At 45.2% G+C, this 17,751-nt stretch overlaps 1 protein-coding gene across 1 annotated transcript in view; it reads left to right on the top strand.

Annotated features, from left to right (window-relative positions):
• Positions 1–17,751, top strand: part of LOC107380264 (protein jagged-1b) — a 55,118-nt gene that overhangs the window by 22,309 nt on the left and 15,058 nt on the right. Inside the window, exons 3-5 of the mRNA XM_015951424.3 lie at positions 4,193–4,250; positions 10,348–10,596; positions 17,507–17,567. Of these exons, the coding sequence (XP_015806910.1) occupies positions 4,193–4,250; positions 10,348–10,596; positions 17,507–17,567 (368 nt within the window). The remainder of the gene's footprint in view (positions 1–4,192; positions 4,251–10,347; positions 10,597–17,506; positions 17,568–17,751) is intronic.

The raw sequence follows: 17,751 nt of genomic DNA, 5'->3' as shown, positions 1-17,751 counted from the left end.
GGAGTCAGTGGGAATTTACTCAATTCTGGAGCCAGCCCCTAGTGGACGAACCAGGAGAAGGGAACTGCAATTTTTGTCTCTTTCGTGTTGGTTTCACTTTTGGCAGGTGGAGGTTTTCATTTGGTCATGGGGAGCTTGTTATCTAACTCCAGCACCCATAAAGCAAGACATAGGACATCCAAAAGCGAGGCCAGTCCATCACCGGACACACAGAGATAAAAAAAAAGGGTCATTCCCATCTGGGATACGTCAGGGTTGCCAATTAATGATGATATTGGTCAGTGGGAGGAAGCTGGAGTACCCAGAGAAAACACATGCATGCATAGGGAGAACGTGCAAACTCCATTCAGAGTGTCCAAAGCAGGAATTCAAGCCTGCAACCTTCTGGCCACAAGGCAACAGGGCTTACTTTGCGACACATTCAACCAAGTTGTAGAGTGCAACAACAGACACATTTTCACAGCTTAATGGGGTAAAAGCTGCAGGCTTTTGGTTCATTTTAGATGCAGGTTTAATTAACTATAAATGTCTGCAGAACAGCTGAATATGAACCAGTGTCAGTTTAATTAGTTCCACTTGTTAATTTCCAGCTATGGCAAGTCAAAAAGTCTGCTGTTAAATAACTTACAAATTTATTTCATTTTGGTACTCATAAACAACAAGACTGCATGTGGAGTATAAACTATCACATGCTGTGGAAGAAAATGGTTGTTTTGTGTGGATTTCTTTCACTCCTTTGTGCATAAAACTCAGATAAATTACTAATGAACGATTGGGAAAATAAATATAGGATAAAATTTTGGTGTCCAAGAAGATGCAGAACTTTTATTTACAATATTTATTGAATGCCAGAATGACGTCTCTGACATTTTGTGCAACTTAGAACCATACTGCATGCCCGTCATTTCATTTCTAAAATGCTTTAAAACAAACAAACAAACAAAAAACAAACAAGATAAAACACAAACTTTAATTTTTGATGCTTTACTTCTAAAGAGGGGATTTTCTCTCTATGTTTGTAAAATGGCACAAACTACCACCAAACACACAACCCATTATCGTGCTCTCACTGTCACCACTCTGGTCATTATCTCCACAAACATCAGCAAAAACACAATACTGTTTCCTTTTTTTTTGTGGAACAAGGCAGAAATATCATTTTATCTCTGATTGGGATCTCGTCGCCTCTTGTTTGTCTTGTTTTCATTCCCTTCTTTGTGTTTTCCTCCACAGATGCGATGTAAATTCACCTACATCGTTTCCACAGTTTCTCTGACATCAATCCAAAATTTAAAACAAGCTCCCTTGTTTGTGTTTGTGTGCATGTTTAGCAGCGATGGACAGGGTGGGTCTGTAGATGAATACCTTTAGTGTTGCTGTGATTTTTAATTTGGTAACCATGGTTACTTTGATCCTTCCTGACCTCCCAGCTGGAGCCAAATCTCACAAACAAAGCTAAACACACATCCACCCTTCCTGTGCTGTCAGTCGTAATTTACCTGGCTGTGTATGCTTGTGGGAAGTGAGAAAATGTGTTGAGGAGGATGAATAACAGAAAGAAAAAAAAAAGAAAAAACCATAGGGATCCCTCAGGGTTTTACCTGCCACAGCTGATATTTGTCAGAGTCTGGACAGAAAGAGGCAGATCCAGTAGATGGAGGGAAGCTTGAGGGCAGGGGAGGGTGGTTTGAAACACACTGAGAGTTAAAGATGTGTCAACAGGTGAGGTAATCACCACCAGCTAATCTAATCCTGCAGTTCCGATTACTTAATTAACAATTTACTGGTTAACTTCAAATGTTGAGTGTTTACAGAAGTAATGTGAAGTACTATCCAAGTTTTAAGACCAAAAACAGTGTCAATAGAGCCACTTAATGAAAGACAAAAAAACTCATTCCAATTAATTCAAAATTCACAAAAAGAATAAATTCGACCCTTAATTCATTTAATAGAAAAGGTAAAAAAACAGAAATAATTAGGAGCATCAGCTCAGAGACATTTTTGAAGCAACCATTTTAAGTTATTATTGTAAAGGTATTATAAATAATTTATAGATGTGTTATTAATGACACTTAATAAATCATTTAAAAATATTTATTAGGTAATAATTGAGGGTGAAAAAGAGAGAAAATTTATCTTTTTCTTGTAAAATAGTGATCCAGATCTGTTCTCTCTTTCTCAGCATGACTTACTACGTAATAAACACATAATAAAAGTTTAAAAAGTGTCACACATTCATTAATAACACACACACACACACACACACACACACACACACACACACACACACACATACTATTTATTATCCATTTATAAGGGGAGATCACTTGCAAACTTGTACATTGAAACAACGGATCACTTAATTATAAAAAATATGAATGCCTGATATTGTCATTGTTTATTATATATTTTTGAAAAAACACTTTTGCTGAAAATGCAAAAAGAACATCATCAACAATCATTGCTTTTCTTCTTGATGTGGACATTAAAGCTTTTAATTATTATAGTTCTGGCTGAAAATGCAGACTTTTCTTAATAAATTATTCTCTCACTTGTCAAATGTGACCCCCCTGTCTGGTAGAAGATGTTGAGGGGACATTAGTATCTTCTTGGCTTCAGAAGGATTTTAGTCTCCTTGTTTGCTTTAGTGAGTTTTATTGACCAACAAACTGCTCATAAATGAAAGATGTGACTTCTACCACGGATGCTGTAGAGACGTGTTGCTGTTGAAGTCACCAGCTGAATTCCTCATTGTAAATTCTGAACCCAAACCCAGCTTCAACCCTAAGTGACTCCAGCTGGTGTGTGTGCCAGCTCTAATGAACTGTCTGTGTGACCCGTGCTGCCCAGCACATCTAATTAGCATTACGACTTCCATGCGTGGGTGTTCCTCTCCTTCCCTGTCTACATCTTTTATATCACCTCAACACTTATTGTCTTCCCTTTTGGATCTCTTCCCTCGTCATCCTTTTTGTTTCATCTCGCCGCTCCCTCTTTGTCTGCATCACATTCCGTAGCTGGAAATTGTAGGAGTCTTCCAATTTGTAATTTCCTTCTTCTTTGTCCTTTTTCTCCTCTCGAACAATCACTTGGCTCACCTTCTCCTCCCATCTAATCTGTTGCTGTGAAGATGCTTGATGTGCTTGAAACATATCCCCTGACTCAGACTTTTTGACGTACAATTTCCAGTCCTCTAACATTTTGAACTTTCTCAGCAACCCTCAATCTTCCTGACTGCTCTCTGCTTCTACCTAACACTGAAGCTATTTCCAGCCACATGCCTTTAACCTCCCTTAAAAATCCATTTCTGCCTCGCTCCGCATCTCACACACCTCCTGCACCTATCACCTCCTTCTCAACCATTTCTTCTCCCTCTATCCTCCACCCCCCTCCCCGCAGGCAGTATTCTCCCTCACCAAAAGACGTGACTGCACATCCGTGTAGGCCTTTAAGAAAGCCTTAAACACAACGCACACAGCGGAGCGATTTGCATGATAGACGCCGGCGTGTTTCACTGAGGGAGGGACGAGTGGGCGTAAGAAAAGAGAACCAGAGGAAAGGAAGAGCAAAGAATTGTAGAGGAATGTGTTGGTCTGAATTATTCATTCTTTGAAATATAGGATGAAAGAACGTATCAGGGGGGAAAAATGGAAGCAGCAAGAAAATTTTTCTCTCCATAAGCTCAAAGTCATCACTGGAGGATGTGGAGGACTAACCTGAACACACTTTATCTCTACTCAAAGCTCTGAATTTCTATACAGATGTTTAGATTTAGACGTTTTATAAATACAACATCGATCTAGGTCGGCATGAGGAGGTGCAAACCCCTAAAGCTCATCTGAGTGTAAAAGAAAGCACAGCGAGGAAGGTTGAAATAAATCTATAAAACTAAGCAGGATGTGATTTTCATGCTTCTGCTTTTGGCATTTGCAAAAACATACACACTTCCTAGTTGCAGCAGCTGAAGCTGGATGTAAACAGCCACCTGTTAGAGTTATGAGTGGACACGTTTACAACAATAATGTCAGAAAAATGAATGTGTGTGTGTGATCATGTGAACTTTTAAACATTGAAAATCCTGAACGTGTTTAAAGAAAATGTTAATTATAACATGACTGTTTATAAAGACCAAACAAATGTTAGCTTGACTTTTTGTGATTTATGAACTCAACAATCTGTTTCATTTTTGCAGAAATCTTTCTCTCTGGTGTTGGAGGTTCTGGATTATGACAATGACACATCTGAAACAGGTAAAGATGAATTCATGTTTGCATAAATATATTTAAAAATCAGTCATTCTTGTGGGGTCTTGATTTGCAGATTTTCATGCTTCTTCTACTGCATAGTGTGCACGCATACCTTTGTGCACTGGAATGTAGAAAAATAATCAGTTAGGCAACATGTTTCTCCACAAATGCAAGATCTCAGAAACCATAGATTACTTTATTGATTTAGCTCCTCCTTTTCTTCAACATAAGTTGAAATAACATTTGCTTCCTTTTTTATCAGCTAGAAAAATGCTCATTATCTGGAAATATTAGTTTCATAAATATACGTCACATCTGGACCACTGTACAGAAAGTGTGCCTTCTCCTTTCCTCGTAAAAAGAAATGAGATCATGTTTGCATGTTGCATTAGTCATGGTTTGGTTCATTTTATAAAAAAAATAAAATAAAATAAATAAACTTCTCTTCAATGACCACTGCATATTCTGTTCTTTCGTGCCAAGAAAACCACCGTTTCCAAGTTTAGTTTGTGTTTTTCTAACACAAACAACACCAGAACTTGTTTACCAGAATGTGTGGTTCCACACGATGAAACAATGTGAAAACATCCTTGGTGTCTTAATGTTTGTGATCGTATAGTTTAGTGGGCTTTTTCTCCAGACCCTTTAATTTCCTGCTCCTCGTCGTGTTTGCTCTTCCCATAATCTGGAAAAGCTCCTGACAGGAACTGTGAGCCGCGTTCTATAAAAAGCAAAACATAAAGACGGGCAGACAGATGTTCCTGTGCCCTCCTCATTCCCTTCGTGACAAAATCCTCTTTTTTTTATCCCACCGTCCTCTTCCTCCTTCTGAGCGAGCCAGTTCAGCTGGAAACTGCAAAGAACTTCCTTATTCGTCTGTCCTTCCCTCTGTCCTCCAGGAGACACCTACATCTTGTTTGCATTATCTTCCATTTTCACCTGAGCTCCCGACTACTCCTTACATTGTGGCTAAAGCCACTGAGTGGACCGATGGCTTAGCTCAGCCCAAACAGAAGCATCTCGTAGCCATTTGAATGGACTTATCGGGCCCCGCTGCCAATCAGAACGGATTACCGAGCACGACTGTGTCTTGTGAGACAGAAAATATGATGTTCTCTTAGCACCGACAGTCTGACCTTCAGTGAGATTTATTTAATGACAACATAGCTTTAGTGCAAACATGCAGGAAGCTTTTTCCTCTTATGTTATGTTACTAAAGTTTAATAGTTTGGGCTTTGTATTTATTGCTTATCTGGAGACATTTTATCCTTTAAAATAACTTTTCACATTTAGGGTTTGGCAAAGTTTAGCTCATTATTACAGCTGTGGCTCAGGTGATGGAGCGGGCCGTCCATTAATTAGAGGGTTGCCGGTTTGATTCCAGCACACACTCCTTGTCATTCTGCAGTTGTTTCATTACACCTTGGTTTGATTCAAAGCATGCATAAACAATGAAAGTACAAGTGCTCCATCTGCCAATCACCCAGCTGTTTCTCTTCCATCACACATATTTCTTGGTGTTTTCTACTTCCTGTCAGATTCGACTGTTTTGTGTTTTTATCATGTCCCGTCTCCTGGGTGTCAGTTTTCCTCTGTGTTCACCGGTTTTACATCTATGTGGTTTTCACTTGTGTGTGTAATCATTGTGTTTTATCCTTGTGTTTCTGTTTATTTTAGCATCAGCCCCCTCAGTTCCCCCAACTTCTTATTTTTCTGGCCTTTAATTTTCCAGTCCTTCTCTTGTGTTTTTGTTTAGTATAAGTTTAGTTTTACCATCCCAGCTCTTTAGTCATTCCTTAGCTTTTTAGTTCTCCCTGTTATTCGTTTATTCCAGTTTATAGCCTCATTTACATCAAGAGCAGAACAAATGCAGACTGGAATACGTGCGACTTCAAGATGGATTGCCGTTTGTACCGGCTGCAGATTGTGTGCAGAACGACTCCAGAACTTTGCTGAGTTAATGTGTAAAACTAAGTATACAGAGATAAGCTGTTAAAAGCCACACTCGACTTTTTTGCACTATCACACACCGTGAACTGATATCTGTTATTAGTAACAACAAAAAGTTAAATAATCTGGCAAAATGAAGCAACACGTTTTATTTTGAAATATACCGGATGCACCTCGCCGTCACATGTCTCACTTCCTGTGTTGCTCGTGTTATTTCTTTAATTTCGTGATGATCCGTACGTGGAAAAAATAGAAACCATGCAGACAGATTCCGTAGCTCCGCATCGAGATCTGCTCCGCTCCACGGCTGGTGTAAATGTTTTGACTAGACTCAGTGATTTTCTGTCTTTAAACAAGCCGGACCAACTCTGGTCTACGTCCATTCCACTCTTGGTGTAAATGAGAATTTAGTCCCAGTGTCTCTTCCCTCAGTCTCCCTGCTCATTAGTCTCACCTGCCATGTTCTAGTAATCATCACACCTGTCCCTTGTCTCTCCCTGAACTTTCCCCATCTGTCTGTCACTTCCGTGCAGTTGCTTGTGTGATAATTCTGTTGCTCTGAAGCCTTTTTCCGGTTGGTATTAATGAGTTAGTTATGTTCACCTGGCTGCTTCCTGGGTTTAGCTTAAAAACCAAAGGGGACAGGACCTTTCAGTCTATTGCCCCCAGACTTTGGAACAGTTTGCCTTCACATCTCCATCTCTTGAAATCTGTAGAGGTCTTCAAAAAACATCTTAAAACTCACCTTTTCTTCCAGGCTTTCCCCCCGCTAAATATTCTAAAAGATGGCTTTGTTCTTGTTCACACCTTGACTTTGCTTTTACTCCTGATTTTGGTTACTATTGTTGTCACTGCTATTGTTTTTATGATGTTTTTATTGGTTTGAGGTATTTGCCCTGATTTTACTCATGTTGTACAGCCCTTTGTGATTTATATCTGTGAAAGGTGCTCTATAAATAAACTTTACTTACTTCTTACTACTTACTTTAGCTATGTTTGAGTCCTCACTTCCACAACATCTTGATTGTTTTTTAGTTTAGTGTTTCTAAGTAAAATATTCCAAATTTCATTATTGACCCCTTTCATATTCAGCTCTGTGATATTCTGAATAGATATAACCCAAACACATATCACAAGAAAATGTGCATTTTACACCAAAACAAGCTTTTAAAAACAGAATAGAAAACTGACAAATCAGCAAAACATTTTGTATAAAATATATTCATGTGAGAAGATCCCTGTTGTCACCCATTTCCATGACAACAAACAGACGTCCATATCTTTTGGCCCGACATCTTTTACAACACATCACTGGCACGTTCTTTGGCGTTTGACATGTTTAATATTCTGTTGAATACCGTGTGTTTATATCTTCATTAACATGATCCACAGAATGCAGCTCCCGAGATTTGTGGAATTGTCCTCCTACAAAAACGTCCAAAGCTACCAGTTGCAGAGCTTGAAAAACCACAATCATGGAATTCATTACACCCTTTCTTCATGTCTGAGAACGATCAAAACAAGCTTCCACTCCCAGAAACAACAAATTATCTCTGCTAGGGATCCGAGACCCCGCAGAGAGTGCTTTAATGTCAGCGAAGCATTTACATCTTTGTAAATTATTTCAACTATCAGCTTTTCCTCTTTGTTCTTCTGTCTGATGGTGCATTTTAGGGTCATTTTTGGTGCAGGCTTTCTGCTGTGCTCACCAGCTGCATTGATGCTGCAAAACAGATGGAACAGTTTGAATGTGAATTAAAACTGAAAAGATCACCATCATGGTAATTATCCTCATTTATCAAATGCAGGAGAGATAACACCACCACCAGGCGGATCTGTTGGCATCCTGAGGTTTATTGATTTGTGGGTATATAGGATAAAGAGTGAAAGTGGGAGTTTTGTCTCCTGCAGGGTTTTCGTTAAGAGCAGGTTATTCAGCTCAGTCCAGGCATGGAAACACCAAAATGTATTCAGTACCTGCCGGTTCAAACCCAGAGGACTTCTAATCATACTCCCAAAATTTTAATTTCTCGTGAAGTTCATAGCTTCTTGTTTCAGCTATTTTACACCTCAGCTTGCCTTTTAGTCTCTCCATGTGATGATTTGTTTTTGTGTCCGATCTAATCAGAGAAAATTAGACTCGGCTGTAAAACTTCCCTTCGGGGTGGAATCGCTATTCTGTTATTTCTTCTTCTCTTTTGGCAGAGAAATAATGATGATGAAATTAACCCATTGACTCGCCAGATTCATAAAACAATATAAAACCCACAATGCACTATGCTTGATTGATGAGTGTTTGGAAAGTTTGGCCCTCAGATTTGACTGCAGGCGGTGGAGAAATCAGGAAAAGGCTGAGCTCAGAACATTTTTCACCATGTCCACTCTGTTTTCACACACACACACACACACACACACACACACACACACACACACACACACACACACACACACACACACACACACACACACGCACACACCGATACCAGCTCGTGTGTGCCCTTGTTTTCATTCCTTTGTGTCAAACCAGAGTGATCTCATCTCTCCATCAGGCAGTTTGTTATGTGTGACTGCTAATAGCTGCTTCCCTTCCTCTTTGGCTCTGTTTGCCTCTGGCTGTCACACAGAGGTAGGCATGCATGCACAAAAAGACTCACACTCTACACCCCGTTTACACCACTGACCTTCCTCTAACAAGGCTCTCTATTCTGCATGACTATCACTAAATCTTGCCTTTATACTCGACAGCATCTCTTAAACACACACTTAAAAGTTTACATCCTGGTACAAAGATATCCACATATGCTCTGCATATACTTTGGTGAGGTAATGTCTTAGAACTAAGTTTGGGAATGAAAGTGCCTCTGGGAAATCCCCTCCAGGGGTCAGGAGCTGCAGACACTGCTCCAGCGTTGCCCAGGGGCTTGTCTGGTCGCGGGGCCTCTTTTCTGTAGACCTCTGACCTCTTGCCTCTATAGTCCACCCTTTTGTCCAGTCAGTGACATTCATGCTGGGAAAGATTTTCTGTTTCAAAGTCCACAACAATGGCCACACTACAAAGTTTCCTAAAGATGGTGCAGGGTGAACAGTTTGTGGTTTTCAGTTTATATGTTCCACACACCTGATTGCTTGCACTAAGCTGATGTTTTTCAGCTCATATGTTGTCTTCATCCCAGACTGAAACCATCTCAGATTGTACCACTTCTCTACTAAAACTAAAACTAAACAATCACCCACCTATCTATGGACCTAGTAAGTTCTCAACCATGACTTTGTAACCTGGTGAAATCACTGCAGAGCTCCTTAACCTTCAGCATATTACTTAGTGTGATGTCTCGTTAAACCCCGGTCAGTTAGAATGGTCACTGGTGACCTAAACTGAGTGAAAGTCTTTACTACAACCTTTGCAGTAAAACTGTTTAACTAAGGAACTCCAGGAACTGGACAAAGCATAACAGGATCAACAAGCTACCAAATGTGTATATTTCTTGCCTTGTTTGGGGAGTGCTTAATCCCGGACGAGCCCCCAACTGTTTGACTTGACTCAAGCAGGGAGGCTACCCATACCTGCTGAAACCTATTTTACTAGTTTTATTTGATGAGAATATATCTGTCAGCAAATCATGTGTGCAAGCCATGTCTAGATGAGTGGTGTGTGTTTAAACAAATGGTCCAAGGCATGCCACCTCTGATTTATGAGCTGCTGATTTCAACCTGCCCAGGTGTGCTGTGTAGCTCAGAGCGTTTTTGGCTTTTCCAGCTCTTAGTTTAACTCCTCATAGCCAGTTGCTTTTAGTGGAATAGCTCTGATAAACCTAATTTTCACTCCTTGGGAAGTGGATGTTAGAGCATTAGTAACCTAGGAAACAATTATGTAGAAAGTGCAACTCTAAATTATAATAATGATGCTGTGGATGTGCACACGAACAGCTGTTTGGCAAAAAAAAGAACATTTGGCAATGTTGTGTTTGTTTTTATACTTAGAGAGAAAATAAATATAAATGCTTCAGCGTACATAAAAATGGACATGAAACTTTTATGTTATTTTCAGAATGATCTATGAATGGTAACATTATTTTAAAAAATGTTTCTACTAAAATGAAGCTTGCTGTTTTTGTGGAGTAACATGTTCCTTTCCTCTGTTGTCCTTCAGGTCAGCTGATCGAACAGGTCCTGCTGTCCTCCATGCTGAACCCAGGTGAGCAGTGGCAGACGTATCGTCACCACGGACGCATTCTCAGCCTGGAGTACCGGCTTCGCTTTCGCTGTGACTCCAATTACTTCGGTCCTTTCTGCAGCAAGTTCTGCCGGAACCGAGATGACTTCTTTGGTCACTTTAGCTGTGACCCGAGTGGCACAAAGGTCTGCATGGAGGGCTGGACCGGACCAGAGTGCAAAGACGGTAAATAAAATCTTTTGACATATTCATGTTTGCTCATACAAAGTAAAAGAATTGCTTTGAATTGATGTTGAGAGTTCTCAGTCAACCAACAAAAGGAGATCCTAAGAGTTTCTTGTTCACATATCAGATGTTTTGCTTCTCATCTGAGGACTTTTCTTTATTTAAATGTGAAATGGAAATGTTTTCTGTGACGAATTAGACTTTATTTATGCAAGTTAACGAAGGGCGCTAATGAATGACTCAAGAACGTTGGTTACGTATTGTAACCCCAGATTCTATGAGTCTAGTCGCAGCCCTTAAGCTAGCTGCTATTGGAAGGATGATCTCCGCATCAGCCAATCATGAAGAGCTTAAATGTACGCCCACCAATAGTGGGCCCCCTCGTGGTATATAACCGCAGTGACCCCACTGCTCACCTCCAATGGCTCTTATTCCCATCATAACCAGTGGGGCCAGTGGCTTAAGGGCTGCGACTAGACTCATAGAATCTGGGGTTACAATACGTAACCAACGTTCTATTTCGTCTAGTCTTAGCCCTTAAGCTAGCTGCTATTGGAATAAAGCGCAGCTGGATGGGTTTACGCCCCACTGGTTAACACAACCAATGGAGACACCCAATCAAATCTCCTCTAGTGGGGGACGTTCAGCCTCAGACCAGGCTTAAAGACTGAGGCAGGCACGATAAGAGAGGGGCCCCCACTAAAAAATATCATCCACAAGAGGATGAAATCCATCTCAGCAAGGCCAATGAGGTGCCATAAGCATTCATTTAGCCTGCTGGGGTCCAAGCACTGAACGAGTGATGGATCCTGAAGACACATCTCGTAAATAATAACGAGTAAAGGAACATGGGGAAGCCCATGAAGCAGCCTGACAAATGTCTTCCATTGACACACCACTGAGGAGCGCCATCGAAGAAGAAATCCCTCTGGCTGAGTGAGCCCTGAGTGCCTCAGGGGGATCCTGCCCTGATGATGTGTAAGCGAGGGAAATGGCGTCACACAGCCAGCGTGAAAGGCGCTGGGCCGACAGCGCCTGACCAAGGGAAGACTCCCTGTAGTGCACAAACAGGTTTTGTGAGCGACGAATCCCTGAAGTGCGTGACACATATCGTGCAAGCGCGCGCACCGGGCAGAGAAGGTGAGAAGCCGCCTCCTCCTCAGAATTATGGGGAGGAGGAAAAAGTCCAGCCAATGAGATTGACCTGGATTTGAAGGAAGCATTAATGCTTTTGGGCACAAAGGCTGGGTTGGGGCATAAAACAGCAGATCCGCCATCCTCCCGGATCCTGAGGCATGCGGGAGCCACTGAGAGGGCGGTTAGGTCACTCACTCTCTTAACTGATGCTAGCGCCAGCAGCAATGCAGTTTTAAGCGACAGGAACTTGAGTGAGACCTGGTCCAAGGGTTCAAATGGAGCTTCAGATAAGCCACGCAGAACCACCGTTAGATCCCATTGGGGAAAAAGCGGGCGGGACACAGGTCTGTTCCTCCTGACACCTTTTAGAAAACGTTTTGTGAGGGGATGATTGAAAACAGATCTATCTCCAAAACCCTGATGACATGATGAGATAGCTGCAGCATATGTCTTAACAGTGCTGAATGCGAGGCCCCTGTCCATCAGTATCTGCAGAAACGATAGGACATCCGCCAGCTGGCAGGAGAGCGCTTGAACATTCCGTTCTGCGCACCAGTTCTGGAAAGCTGCCCATTTAGCAGTGTAAGACGCAATGGTAGAGGGCGCCCGCGCACTCTGAATCGTGGCGACCACATCATGCGGCAGCCCAGAAGCCTCTAAGCGTGACCGCTCAGCGGCCAGACCCACAGCCGTTGGCCTATTTCGGGAGGATGTTTGATTATCCCATCCGCCTGGAGAAGGGCGTCCGCCCTCCACGGGAGCCTCCACGGGGAGCTGGACACTAGCGCTTGCAGGTCCGGAAACCATGACGCGGACACGTGTCTGGGAGCCACCAGAATCACCGAGAGCTGTTCCGACCGAATTCGGTCCAGGAGACGGGGAATCAGAGGGACTGGTGGAAACGCATAAAGGAGCGTTCGAGGCCAGGGCTGGTGTGAGAAGGCGTCCGCCCCGAGCAGGGGTCCGTCCCGGGGACTCAGGGAAAACCACAGGCGACACTGAGCGTTTTCGCGAGCCGCGAACAGATCCACAGACGGTTCCCCGAACCTGATCCAGATCTGTGATATCAGTGCAGGATGTAGACGCCAGTCGGAGTCGCGGGTTCCCCCTCTCAACAGGATGTCTGCCGCTACATTCAGTACCCCCGGAATGTAGATGGCTCTGATGGACAGCAGGTGGACATGTGTCCAACACAGTAAATCTGTGGCGACACGCAACAGTGGGAGGGATCGAACTCCCCCTTGGCGATTTATGTAGGCTGCCGCTACCCGGTTGTCTGTGTGAACTTCGACATGACGGCCCTCTAGAAGGGCAGCGAAGTGTCTGATCACATTCCTCACTGTCATAAGCTCCAACACATTTATGTGCTCGTGCGTGTGGGAGGGCCAGCGATCTGCCACCGTATGGGACAAGCACGTGCCCCCCCACCCCGACAGTGACGCATCCGTAAACACAGATACGTGTGACGCAGGACGTCCGATGGGAACCCCGCGTGAGAGGATGCAGGCGTTCCCCCAGTGAGCGAGGTCCCCGCCCACTGAAGGGGGAATCCTCAACATACGTCTCTTCTGACGTATCGGGTGTACCCGGAGGCGGACGAACCAGCGTTGCAAGCGCCTCGTGTTCAGCAAACCTAGCGGCACTACTGAATGGGCTGCGGACATCATGCCCAGGAGTTTCATGACTAACCGGGCTCTCACGATCTTGCGGGGTTGAACACGGGAGATCACCGTGGAGAGATCTGCCGCTCTTGCAGGCGACAAACGTGCTCTCATTAGGGAGAAGTCCAACTCCACCCCGAGATACACAATCGACTGGGATGGAAGGATGGAGCTCTTTTCCCAGTTTATAGAAAACCCTAGGGTTGACAGATGTCCTGTCAACCTCCTGGTTTGCTGTGACGCCTCGTCCTTGGACCGAGCGCACAGGAGAAGATCGTCCAGGTAAAATAAGACCCTCATTCCCTCCGTGCGCAGTGGCTGCAGCGCGGTCTCCAGACATTTGGAGAAGGTGCGCGGGGCTAGCGAGTAGCCGAAAGGGAGGCGATTGAACTGATATTGAACTCCCTTGAACGAAAAACGCAGAAACTTCCGGTGGTTTGGAACTACTGGTATGTGGAAGTATGCGTCTTTCAGGTCGATTGACGTGAACCAATCCCCGGGGCGCACATATTCCAGGACTTGTCTCATCGTTAACATGCGGAAATGCATTACTGCTATGGAGCAGTTGAACAGGGACAGGTCGAGAATCGGCCTCATTCCTCCCGACTTCTTCGGTACTACGAAGTAGCGGGAGTAGAAACCCGAGAGTTCTTGTCCGCGAGGGACTCGGGAAATAGCGTCTTTGGACAGAAGTTCCCGCAGCTCCAGCTCTAGCGCCTGAGACTGTACTTGCGATGTGAACGTCGTCTCCACGATCCCGTTGAAGGGAGGTGGAGTGGCCTGAAAATGAAGTGTGTGACCGCAATGAATGGTGTCCGAAATCCATTTGCTCATGATGCAAAGGCGGCGCCACTCGTGCGCGCGTTCCGACAATGGATGCGTGTGCGCGGTCACGTGAACAACGTCTGAGGGTTGTGCATGCGCCCTTACCGCCGTCGCCCGTACCAGAGAACTGGGGGCGACCCATGGAGGGCTGCGCTCGAAAGGGCAAGTGCGAAACAGCTGGAACAGGCTGGTCCACACCGCGGAGCGTGGAGTCCGAGAGTGAAGGACGAGTGGGAGCCGGGCCTGTGCACGGGGGCGACAGAGTGCTAGCGGATGGAGCCGCGCACTGTGCCACCGCGCGTGGTCGAGACAGCGACATGACATCCCGCCCCACCCAACGGCGTGGGGAGAGCGGGAAGAGTTGGGCCTGGCCGGATGCTGGGGCCAGAGCGCAAATGGAGCGCACCCTTACGGCTGGCCGGGTATTATGACTACCTGCAGGAACATGTGTGCGTGCAGCAGTGCTTGGTGTTGGGAACATGTGTGAAAACTCGGCAGAGGATTCTGCGGAGGACTGTAGGATTGAGCTCTTTGAGTGACGTTTTTTGTGTTTTATTTCAAAACCAACAACATCAGAACAATCAGTAACACACACATTCCCCCCAAAGAGTCACTTCCGTGGCTGCTTTCGGCGAGGCTCGTGCACCTGGGACTGCCAAGACGGCGTCTGCTGGCTCCGCCGGAACCGTTGTCCGCCATCTCGCTGGTGCCGCTGATGTGGAGCCGAAGCGGGAGGCCGGCTCCGTGGAGCGGGCGGTGCAGCTGGACGTCTGAAGCTTCCGCGCCGTTCGTCCCATCCTCTGGCTGAACGGCCGGAGTGCGAGGCTGACCGAGGGTGGACCAGGTCTCGCACCGTAGCCGATAGTTTGGCCGTTTTCTGAGCCCTCTCAATGACGCCCCTAAGATGGGGACCAAACAGAACATCGGTGGTGATGGGGCCATCCAGCATCTCCCTTTGCAGATGTTCCGGAATGGAGGGCAGGGCCTTCAGCCAGATCGCTCGCTGGATGAGGGTCTGCCAGGCAGCGATGCGAGCAGAACCGGTGAGCACAGCAGCACACAGATTGAGGATAGCATCAGCAGTCTTAGTTGTGACGGCTTTCGACTCCTCGGGAGCTTCCAGCTCCTCCATCATCTTGGAGACACCGAAGGCAAGAAGGGCGATGTTATTCCCTGCAGCGCCGGTCTGAAAGGCACACTGATGTGTGCGGTCGGTGAGCCGCGTCAGCAGCTGGTCATGTTTTGAAGCGGGAACAGCTCGCGGGCCAGCGAGGTGGTTCTTGGCGCCGAACAGCGAGGCCAAATCCGGCTCTAGTGGAGGAACGGACGGCCAGCCTTGGTCGGAAAACCCCTCGACCTTGGTGATGGGCGCATACGTGGAGACTGGCGCCTTGAGCTTGGCAGGCTCGGAGAAGGCGGCAGACCAGCAGCTCATAGCAGCGGGGAAGCGCGGCCAGACAGGGTCTGGACAGCGTGTCTGAGTTGCCCCGAAAATTCCCGCCAAATCATCCGCTTCAGGCAGGGCCGGTTCTGGCACAGCTAGCCCCTTGCGGGCTGCTGCCGCAGAAATGATGGTGGGCAGCTCCTGGAGCAGTGCTCTTACTGCTGGCAGGGAGGAGCGAGAAGCCACTGGGGCAGAAGGACCCACTGAGCGAAGCTCGTCGACCTCCGTTATGTCTAGGAGGGATGCCGCCTCATCGTAGTTTTCGCTGTCGGTGACGTCATCCAGCCGGTTGAAGCCAGCCGGCTCCTGACCGGCGTCGAAGAAAACCAAAGCCTTGTCCAGCGGGTAGGAGTCAGCCACCGGAAATTCTTCGTCGGCGGCGGGAGTGAAGTACTCGACCCGGCGAATCTTCTCTGCCACGGGCAGAGCGGCACAGAACGGGCACGAGGCCTGCGGGGTCAAGGCCAGGCCAGCGTGGTGAGCCCCGAGACAGACCTCACACTTAGCGTGCAGGTCGCCGCTGGAAATGGAGCCCGTCTGGCAGGTCGGGCAGGGTCTGGCGTCGCTGGACATGGCTGGTAAGTCGTCTTCGGATAATTTCGCTCTTTTGAGATAATACTGTATTTGCTCTTTAATAAAGCTCTCAAGCTTGGCATGAAGAGAAAAAAGGAGGTGAGCAGTGGGGTCACTGCGGTTATATACCACGAGGGGGCCCACTATTGGTGGGCGTACATTTAAGCTCTTCATGATTGGCTGATGCGGAGATCATCCTTCCAATAGCAGCTAGCTTAAGGGCTAAGACTAGACGAAATAGAACAACAGAGTTGAATCCATTTTCTGTTTTGTTATAAAATTGACCAAAAGGTTGAGAAGTTTTTTGCACAATTTTGTGGTTGATATTTCAATGTTCCACCAAAAAACGGTAAATAATTTAATTCCCTCAAAATATTTGTCCTTATTTTTTCAAGGCTTGAATCTACTGCTTAAACAACATTTTTCTTTTCTATTTTCTTGTTCTCATCCCCTTCACTGGAGTTTCCTGTTTAATGGTCTATCCAAGCTTTCTGAAAAGGGTTTTCCATGAGGATGTGAATGTTTTCCTGATTTACCTTGTCCTTGGAAGACCTTTAATTGTGAATAAAGATAGTTAAAATAAACACAATTCTTCTTTTCCAAACTGATGGCCATTTCATTTGATTTTAAAGAAACACAACCTCTCAAAGTCCTTAAATATCCATGTGACAACATGAGGAACAGCCTTATGAATGGAGAAGATGGATGATATCACTGAGAGTCGTTACACTCGTGTAGATGATCATGCATCAGTGGAGAGGTTGTGGAACATTATTCAGTTTGACTCATCAGCTGGATGACCTTTCTTCATGACCTCAGAGAGCTGTCAACCTTTTACAGCCATTAAAGTGTGGAGGAAACCCGAGTGAAGACCAGGGGAGAACCCTGAAGGACACACAGATAGTTCGAGGACATCCTGCAGCCCTTCCCATCCCACTCCTGTCTCACTTCATCTGACTTCCTCCTCAGCACGGTGCTGATTGGACCGAAAAGAAGCAGGAAGTTTGACTGATTACCCATGGAGGTCCCTCCTTACCCCCCTGTGGGTCGCTGATCCAGATGTGTGGGCAGACTTTAGTAATGGTGTCAATTTTATAAAAGGTTTTTACCATTTTACCCCTTTAACTTACTTTATTCCCCACAAGTATTTATTTGCTTGTTTTCTTTCATTTCTGTTTCACGTTTAACCAGCAGAAACATGGAGGCTTAAAGAAAGAGTCATAAAAGCTGTTTTCTAGTCACTCATTTCTTTTTGTGTGTTTTTTGACAGCCGTGTGCAGACAGGGGTGTCATCAAACCCACGGCTATTGTACAGAACCTGGAGAATGCAAGTAAGCCTGTCCAGGAGCCCTTGAAGACATGAATATCAATGTTACAAGTTTCATGTTGAATAGCTCAGATATCAGTATCGCTGCTGTTAGATGCTGCCTTTTGATGGTAACTACATTTTAAGAGTAAACACAGGCCTATTAAAAAAGCATTTCATTCTGAATGCACCAGATACTCTCCATAAAT

Source organism: Nothobranchius furzeri, chromosome 13 (assembly GCF_043380555.1).
Source record: "Nothobranchius furzeri strain GRZ-AD chromosome 13, NfurGRZ-RIMD1, whole genome shotgun sequence".
In the NCBI taxonomy this organism is placed as follows: Eukaryota; Metazoa; Chordata; class Actinopteri; order Cyprinodontiformes; family Nothobranchiidae; genus Nothobranchius; species Nothobranchius furzeri.
Note: the sequence above shows the minus strand (reverse complement) of the source record. Positions and strands in the feature narration are given on the sequence as shown.